The 9682-nt window shown below is 37.0% G+C and overlaps 1 protein-coding gene across 1 annotated transcript; it reads left to right on the plus strand.

Annotated features, from left to right (window-relative positions):
* The first annotated feature begins 3084 nt into the window (after positions 1-3084).
* ccnb1 (cyclin B1) lies at positions 3085-9061 on the plus strand. Its single transcript, XM_089129944.1, has 9 exons — positions 3085-3245; positions 3674-3814; positions 3892-3990; positions 5246-5428; positions 5508-5666; positions 5744-5980; positions 6063-6203; positions 8096-8206; positions 8735-9061. The coding sequence occupies exons 1-9, from the start codon at positions 3225-3227 to the stop codon at positions 8834-8836; spliced, it is 1194 nt and encodes a 397-aa protein (XP_088986070.1). The 5' UTR covers positions 3085-3224; the 3' UTR covers positions 8837-9061.
* Positions 9062-9682: the final 621 nt, after the last annotated feature.

Genomic DNA, 9682 nt, shown 5'->3' on the forward strand with positions numbered 1-9682 from the left:
CCATGGAGGAATAGGAGGGATTGAAACTGTTGAACAGTACTGTAACTTACATAACCCTATATTCTCAGCTTTCACATCACCAATCCACCTAAAACTTCTGTAATTGGACTTACTGTGTTCCCAGCTGTCTTTTAAGATAGCTTTAGCTGGGTGGCTATCAACTTGTCCCCTCACATTAACCCAGTATGCCAACATCAGTTGTATCCTTCTGATGCTCAAAGGCATCTCACCCATTTCCACTTGCATAGAAGACACTGGGGAAGTTTTAAAAGATCCACTACATATCCTTGCATGACATCCAATGCTTTAATATTAGATTCTGCTGATGACATATATGCTATACACCCATAATCAAAGACAGATCTCATTAGTGCCTAATATATATTTAGTAACGATGCCCTGCTTGCTCCCCATGTTTGTCCTGACATCGTAGGATATTAACAATCTTTTTACATTTATTAATCATTTTTTTCCAAATGAATCTTCCATGTCAATTTTTCATCAAACCACATCCCAAGAAATCTTATAACCTTCACTTGCTCAAGAGGCTGAGTATACAATTTTAATGATACATGTGAGATCTTGTACTTTTTTGAAAAACATATGACTGTGTTTTAGACACTGATAATTTAAATCCCCATTTATTTGTCCATTTTTCAACTTCCTTAATTGCATCTTGCATTTTTGATTTTGCTGCGCTAGTTGAGATGAACGGTCAAATATATATATATATATATTTTTTTTTTTTCTTAAACAAAACATTACATGACAAACTTTAAAGCCAGGAGAGATACAAAAATACAATAAAGAAAAGAAAAAAAAAACACACAAGACCACATATCAATCAAAGATTTTGAAGACAGTACACAAATGCACAGTCTTATTAGCTTTTGCATTAGTACTAGATTGAATAGTAGAAAAATAGTTTTTGAATTCTATAAGAAATACAGATAAATAGGGCTTTTTGTTAGAAAACTTACACTTATGGATGGAAAATTTGAGTAATACAATTATCAAATTAATTACAAAAGCCTCCTTGATCACACTGCTATCATATTTTAAATAACCAAAAATTACATTTTCAAAATGCAAAACAAAATTAAAAAGCACTTTGTCCTTAATAAACATAGACACCTCATACCATAATCTTTTCACATGACTACAATGCCAGAAAATATGGGGTACTGTTTCCAAGTGCAAAGAGCAAAAAGTGCAACTCACATCAATGTATTTTATAAACCTACTGAGGAAATGTTTGACGGGGTAGAATTTGTGCAATATTCTGAAGGAGATTACTTTGACCTTGTTTGTAACAAATAACTTGTGAGGTAACAACCAAACACGTTCCCAATCAATGTCATCAACAAATTTAGCCCAATAAGTACTAGAGCAACATTTGGTAACAACCTCCTTCAAAAATAAATTACGAATAGACTTGTTGTTGCTTTTGGACTGTACAAAACAAATTTTACCACTGTGCCAGTTGGGTTAATTATGGGTACATCGACCAATGACAAGACACCTCTACATAAGGAGATTAATCCAGAACTGATAGCAGAAAATACAAGAGCAAACTCCTTGGGAGTCACAGGAAAATTCAAGTGCAAAAGAAACTCATCATATGCCATAAGGTATCCTTGAGAGTTAAACAAATGACAAACTAAAACAATACCCTTTTCAAACCAACTTTTTAGAAAAATACTTTTGTGTTTATACAAAATACAACAGTTATTGCAGATAAAACAACGCTGCGGTGAAAAGGCCAATAAAGCTTGAGCATGAAAGGCAGAGAGTTTCACCGGCAATTTGTCAATTTTATAATCACACATCAGTAAAAAAGAAAGGCCCCCAAATTGGTCAAAAATAAAATTAGGAATAAAATTCCACAGAGAAGGTTTATTCAAACAAAATTTTAACCAATTAATTTTGAATGAATTATCGAAATCTAAAAAATCCAGGCCTCCACTTTTATGTGAATTTAAAATGACAGATTTACAGATGTAGTGCACACGATTCTTCCAAAGAAAATTAAACAAAATCTGATCAATAGTTTTGATAGTTTTATTGTCTAAATGTATAGATGAAGCAATATGTTGGAAATCCCTTCCGCTTTTGACAGGACTAAGGGACAATTCTCTTAACCAGAGATTACTTTTAATCTTTTCAAGAGCAGGATTAAAATTAAGAGAAACTCTACCTTGCTCACTCTTCGAGACAACAACACCTAAATAATTAATAGCTTCTTTAACAGGGATACCATCCATAGTTACAAGATGGGAGCTTTTCAAGGCTAAAAACGAACGGTCAAATATCATGTAAGTCACAAACACGTCGAAAGAGTTGTAGTCCACAAAGTGCTCTCACACAAAGTCTAACCGTATGAAAATTCTACCCGCTAAATTGTAGCATTCTTTACACGAAAAATTATATAAAAAATTCACAGACAATATGTTCACATTCATTGAAAAATTCAAACGGGATTAGAAAATAATTATTTCTCTCATTCACTTGCATTGACGATTTTTCAACCTAGAGGTACAGCGGGGTTGGCGGAAGGGGCGGGACTTACAAGCTCTATAGATGGGCATAGATATATACACTAGACCTCACCTTGGATACGGCAGTTGCGTCAATAGAGCCGCCATCTTGAAACAGGGGAGCCCCTCCACTTTAATGCATCAGCGTCAATGTAGTAGACAGGTCTAACGCAAATAAAAAAATTTTTTTTGTTTGTTCCAACGGTCAGACATGTATTTATCATTGATTCCAGACAGAATTTCTTTTTTTTTTTTTTTAAACATTCTTCCTAGTTCAGATTTCATCCGTGAACATCATACGCTGCACAAAAGTCCGCCACCATCAATGAATTCGAAGTAAAGGCAGAGATAGCAGCGTTACCTAGCTACTTCCTATGACAAGACCCCTGTTCCAAGATGGCGGCGGTTTTGACGCATGCTTAGAACCCCCAGGTGAAATCGTGTATACATCTATGTATAGATGGGTATCCCCGCCCCTTGGCGTCACGTGGTCATAAGTTGTCCTAGTAACGCATTGAAATCCGGTGCGACTGGGCCAATCGGAGCTCAATGATTTTCGAAACCAGCGAATCACATTCGAAAGAGCGACAATTTAAACCTCAGAGGAAATGCACCGCTACATCGAGCTCGCTTGACTAGAATCAACCAGTTTGTTCATCGAGTCACAGCAATAATCTTCCTGAAATAATGGCTCTCCGTGTCACAAGGGTAAGTTGGTTTTAAATGCCTTTTTTCTTCATTTTTTGGAACTCAAAGTGTATGCGTCTTAAACAAATTATTTGTCCTTTTAAGTTGATTTGGGGAAACCCTGAAATATTGTCCTATCTTGCACGTTACTATAACGTTACTGTGGTGTTTTACCCTCGTTTTTAATTTAGCATATGTTTTATCAAATCTTTGCACGTTCTGCACAAATATTATTTAAACTAACATTTCAGAGACTAACTTTAGTTCACATCAGTGCTGTTAACTAATTTGTTCAAGCGTGCTTTCGGTCCTCGTGTGCGTTTTTTAAACGCATTCTAGAATTCAAATGATATTTCTACAGATCTAACTTTGCACTTTTAAATATCGCGCATAACAAATTGCCATACTCGTTATGCAAAACTTTCCAATGACCCTCTTGTCTTGAGTAGAATACCCGCCTTGCCAGCAGCGAGAATCAGAACGCTCTGCCCGGAAAAGCAGCTGTAGCGACCAAGCCCGGACTCAGACCTCGGGCCGCGCTGGGGGAGATTGGCAACAATCCGCAGACACGACAGGCTTTGAGGAAGAAGGCAAGTGTCGTCTCTTCTCTTGGCAATTTCATTTTCAGCTGCCTTTGTCTCAACCATGATATAACCTTTTGAAACAGGAGGTGAAGGCTGCACCCAACGCGGAGGTTGTGACTGAGAAAGCGCCTGTGGTTCAACAACCCAAAAAGGAGTCTCCTAAAGCGAAGCATGACGTTCAGGTGAGCAGTATATAAAGCCCCGTTCACACCGCCAGCGATTTTGTCGCTGCGTGTCTCTATACTGTGATGTCGCTTGTGGGCGTTCGTAGTTAGACAAAAGATGTGTAGCTCTGATGTTATTGGTAGACTGCACGTCTGGCCATATCTATACAAGTGATATATAATTTTAATTTGACTGGGAATAAATTACTTTTAGGCTAAAAAGAAACCATATGCAATTGGCAGTGTTTTTATATCACCACAGCTGTGTTCAGTTGATTAAATCATTTACTAGATCAACGATCGATCAATGAACAAATTAAACTCACTCATACTGTCACAAATTCTAAAAATGTCATTCGAATTTGACAAATAATCAATTTTCTTGGCCCTAATAGGCAATGTAATGCAGGGGAAATTGTAAAATGAACTGCAGCAGTGCTAAAGGTGCATCATAAAATTACAACACTAGAACTATAACGTAATGTATGAATTAAAGTCACTGAGACTGTCGACAGTTTCTTTTCCATGCATCATTTTATTATCCATGTATGTGGTTACAGTCAAGTCATATAAAACAGTGACATCGTCCTCAAACTCTTTCTTTCTGTCTTGCCTGCACTCGAGACGGTGACGTGAGCTCCACTGAAAGTCTTCTTTCCTATTGGTTGTCGTTCGTGAAAATCGCTTCTCATTTGCATAAAGTTAAAAATTCTCAACTTTTGTCGCTTGACATTCTGTCGCCAAGGGTCACTGTCGCTGGATGTCGCCAGCGCTCCATTGAAACGAATGGGATCTTGTCGCTGGCGGTGTGAACGGCGCTTAAATTATAAGTGCGGCGTTTAAAGGGTCCGTTCACTACAATATAACGTCAGTAGTATGGAAGCTGCTGTCCACATGACTACAATTCAAGAAAATGGTAGCTTAGGTTTGCCAAGTCTCTTAGGATAGTTAATGCACTTTTTGGTTCAACATGTGTGGGTTTAATCCTGACAGTATTATAGCAGCCTTCCATATTGGCTCACTTCTGGGAGCTTTAGTCATGTGACTTAGCTTTCCAGTGCAGATTAGCTTATATATATATGAATGACAAGAACTGTTTCCCTGTCAGTAGGGAAACCATTATTGCCATTCATCTATGAAATCTAGTTCTACAAGCCTTGTAGTTCTACTATTAACCAGCAGGGAGTCTGAAGTGTTTGGATGTTTTTGCTATTCGGAAGCATCTATACAGCCACCTTAATGCAAAAAGATTTACTTCAGTTTTCCTTTGCAGATTTTGTCTGAGCCTTCATCTCCTATTCCCATGGAGACCTCTGGCTGTGCTTCAGATGATCTGTGTCAGGCGTTCTCTGATGTTCTGCTTAATATCAAGGATGTGGATGCTGATGACTATGATAATCCCATGCTTTGCAGTGAATATGTCAAGGACATCTATTTGTATCTCCGTCAGCTTGAGGTTCGCAGAAAATATGCATTGTTGGTTTGTTATAATATTGACATATGCAGAAAGGTGAGCTTTTCTGCTTCTCTTGTAGACCGAGCAAGCTGTTAGGCCGAAATATCTGGAAGGAAGAGAAGTCACAGGAAACATGCGTGCCATTCTTATTGACTGGCTTGTGCAAGTTCAAATTAAGTTCAGGCTGCTTCAGGAGACCATGTACATGACTGTTGCAATCATTGACCGCTTCCTTCAGGTAGGTCCCGTTCCAGTTTTGTTTGACTGCATGGTGTTTAAGGTTGTTTTAATAGCCTCCACTTATCCCTCAATCAGGATAATCCAGTTCCAAAGAAACAGCTCCAGCTTGTTGGTGTAACAGCCATGTTCATAGCCTCAAAGTATGAAGAGATGTACCCACCGGAGATTGCAGACTTTGCCTTTGTGACCGACCGTGCCTATACCACTGGTCAGATCCGGGAGATGGAGATGAAGATTCTGAGAGTCCTTGACTTTGGTTTTGGGAGGCCTCTTCCACTACAGTTCCTCAGGAGAGCCTCCAAAATTGGCGACGTAAGCTGGTTTACCCATTCTATCAGAAGTGCAGTTGAGGTATATTCCTATTTTGTTTATACTAAAAGGGTTTGTTTTTCAGGTTACTGCAGAGCATCACACGTTGGCCAAGTACTTCCTGGAGCTTACAATGGTTGACTATGAGATGGTCCACATTCCTCCTTCCCAGGTGGCCAGTGCAGCTTATGCCCTAACCCTGAAGGTTTTCAGCTGTGGTGACTGGGTAAGTTCTTGGATGGTCTTTTTTTTTTTTTTTTTTTTTTTCTTGTGATGTTATCTCTATCTGATCTAGGGCTGCACGTTTTCAAATTTTTCATTAACCGTTAACTGGGTCCCTTAGCGGTTAATACTCAGTTAACCATAGTGTGCGCGCTGCAAACTCGATACCGAGTTAATTTAACACCTTTAATAACTGGTTGGACCCCATTTGAAACGAAATTAATTTATAGAAATAAAATGCAGTGGTAAGTACAGAGCAGTTAAAGGAGGTGTGTTTCCATCACACAATGAAATTGTCAATTGAAAATGCGCACATTGGAAAAGCGTCCATTTCGCAAAAACTCCGCAATTTGAAAAGTATATTTCACAAAACTGCAATGCGACATTTTGTGTGTTTTTGGGTCTGTGTCTGCTAATAATAATCATCATTATTGTAACATTTTTATTAGACCGCATATGTAGAAGACACCTTTATCCAAAAAAGGAACAAAGCACAAATATACACAATATTTTGATGTATATCCAGTGAGTGTGGAGTGCACACTGATGGCTGCAAGATGCCCATGCAAACACTTGCAGTTTCCTTTCAGTAGAAATACTCTTTCACTTCTGGTCATACAGAAAATAATCCATTATTCGCAAATACATTTATTTGCGTAAATTCACAATAACAAGAAAAAGTTGTGCTTTTGTAAAATAAATTAAACCACCAGGTGTGCTTCATGATCTCCGTGAACTGAAACAGCCACTGTATTTGAATTTACTCGTTTTAAATTGGACATTTAAAGCTTTAGTCTACCTTTGTAGACTAACGCTTTAAATGTCCAATTTAAAACGAGTAAGTTCAAATTGAAAGCTAATATCTTCTGACTAAGTAATTATGTAGCTAATTATGTATTTCTCTCTCAAAGGTGCATCTAGACCGAAACTGATTTAGAAAACCGTTTATTACTAAACAATAATGCCTCATTATTTTATCAGACGCATTTATTATAGCCTATAAATTATCAATTTGTAAGATATTTTAATTGTTTAAAGGGGAAAAAAAAAATTAAACATCGATCAATTTTCAGATAGCCTATACTTTAGCACAGAATTTGGCATAGGCCTACAGTTCAAATGAAGATTTTGGTGTTCAATTTTGCGATTAAAGGTTCTAATTTGGCATCAGAAATCTTTTATCAATTTGTATTTTATTTTTTATCAATTTGTAAGATATTTTAATTGTTTAAAGGGGCAAAAAAAATTAAACAGATGAATTTTCAGATATAGCCTATACTTTAGCGCAGACTTTGGCGTAGGCCTACAGTTCAAATGAAGATTTTGGTGTTCAAATTTGCCTTTAAAATAATACAACCGTTCATTTTTTTCGAATGAAGACAGACGAATGAAAACAAAAGTACACTTGACCGTTTGGACATAATACGAGGCAGAGTTCTTTTTTAAATTCATAAAACAAACAAGGAATAGCCTACTAGACAACCTCAAAGAAATGCCACAATCCAGACCTCGGAGCAGAAATGAGGGTGAAACACCCAGGAACTCTGTCTTTCCCTGCCGTTAATGCTTGGATAACACACCATGCTTGTCTCCTTCCATAAATAATAATAATGTCTAGTGCGGTGGCTGTGATAGTCTGTTGCCATTATTTTTGGACTGACTTATCGCGAAAGGAAAAAAAAACATGTTTTAGTCGCATAACATCGTTAATGGAAACGCCGTCATTTCACTTTTATTTTTTATTTTTTTTATTGACATTCAGAAAAAACCCGCGAAAGTTGTGCAAATATGTATTGACGCCACTTAACCGAGCAAAAAGGTTTCACTCATTTATGCAATTTTAACCGGTTAACCATCGACAACCCATAATCTGATCATCCGTTTGGCATTTTACAGACCCCTGTTCTTCAGCATTATATGGGCTACACAGAAGAGATGTTAGTTCCTGTGATGCAGCATATTGCCAAAAATGTTGTGAGGGTCAATGAGGGGCTTTCAAAGCACCTGGTGAGTGGCTTCAGTCTGGTAATAATGCTGCGTTCATGTGCTATGGTAAATACCAAAAGCCGACGTGGAAAATGCACATGAACACCCCCTCATGTGGTATTTTCCACTGGGCAACTCGTAGAATATTTTGATGGACAAGTTGCCGAGATGAGAACATTTGAACTTTTCAAAAAGGAATGGGAGCAAGAGTCGTGAATGGTAAAAATATGTACTATTCATTATCTAAAAAATGTATAGCATATTATTTACCTTTTGAGTTTTGATAAATCATTTTCTTGCTGTTGCAGATGACTTAAGCATTCTAAAATAGTTTTAGCTAAATAACAGGTCTGCATTTCCATCTTATTACGACAACAAAAGCACTTGAATGTAACACACTGGTAAATACCAGTTCACAAGTGGAAAATATCCTATTTTCCATAGCACGTGAACGCACGTAGGCCCTAAGTTGGCCTACTTCGTCTTGACTAGCTTTTTAGTGTATAGGTTGTTAATGTGATCCACTGAAGAGTTTGTTTTCTTCTCCAGGCTGTGAAGAACAAGTATTCTAGTCAGAAGCAGATGAGAATTGCCTCAATTTCTCAGCTTAAGTCCTCCTTGATCAAGGACCTGGCCAAGCAAATTTCATAGTGTGTGTGGGGTTATGATCAAGAGACTTAAGCACTGTGTGCTGCCTTGTAAAAATTGTAACTTATGCATGCTTTTACTATTGCAACTTTTATTCATTGATTGTTTTACAGGTAATTCTTATCTGCACTGCCATGTCCTACTAAAGGTGACCGTAATGTTGATGAATGATTTCAAAGTTTATGCAGCCATGTACATTTGAATTCAAATAAACGTTTTAACATTTTACTCAAGTGTTTCAAGTTTATTTATAGCTTTTTCATGGCTGAAAAGGATTTTATTAATGCTAAATGTTTTTTTTATTTTTTAAGAATTCAAAGTAGAAAGTCAATCTTTAGCCTTTTGCTCATCCTTTCTCTGGCAATGGCCCAAATTAGGTATAGATTTCTCAGTATTTAACAATGCACTCAAAATAATTTGAATGTTAGTAGGCTATTCATAATGTTTACACATTTTACTTACTGCTCACATTTTGAAATATTTATCCATGTAATTTAAGCTGTAGATAATTACATTGAGACCTCTTACTCTTTTAAACCAAACCATATCCCACCTCTGTGGTGTTTTGCGATACATTATGAACAAGTACGTTGTAGCCTTTTTTTTGTGCAATTAGTAAAGGACACTCATTATGAAGTGTGACTACCTATTTAACTATTTGTTGTGTTTTGTTCCACTTTATTGCCAGGGTTTTTGCCTATAGTTTAAAATGTTACTGATGCTGCAACGGTTTGACAAAAGATGTAGTTCTTGCTCAAGCACATTTACCTTTTATCAATTTAGACTTCCAAATGAAGAATGCAACCACATTTATTCTAAGAAGTTAAGTGGTAGCCCACAAGTAATACA

This window comes from Pimephales promelas, chromosome 4 (assembly GCF_988280905.1).
Source record: "Pimephales promelas chromosome 4, fPimPro1.hap1.1, whole genome shotgun sequence".
NCBI classification, from domain to species: domain Eukaryota; kingdom Metazoa; phylum Chordata; class Actinopteri; order Cypriniformes; family Leuciscidae; genus Pimephales; species Pimephales promelas.

Excerpts from the sequence above, each read along its gene's own strand:
- ccnb1 (XM_089129944.1), top strand. The coding sequence starts at position 3,225 with ATGGCTCTCCGTGTCACAAGG. Across the intron at positions 3,246-3,673 it reads TGGCTCTCCGTGTCACAAGG|AATACCCGCCTTGCCAGCAG; the intron begins GTAAGTTGGTTT and ends TGTCTTGAGTAG. Across the intron at positions 5,667-5,743 it reads TCATTGACCGCTTCCTTCAG|GATAATCCAGTTCCAAAGAA; the intron begins GTAGGTCCCGTT and ends TCCCTCAATCAG.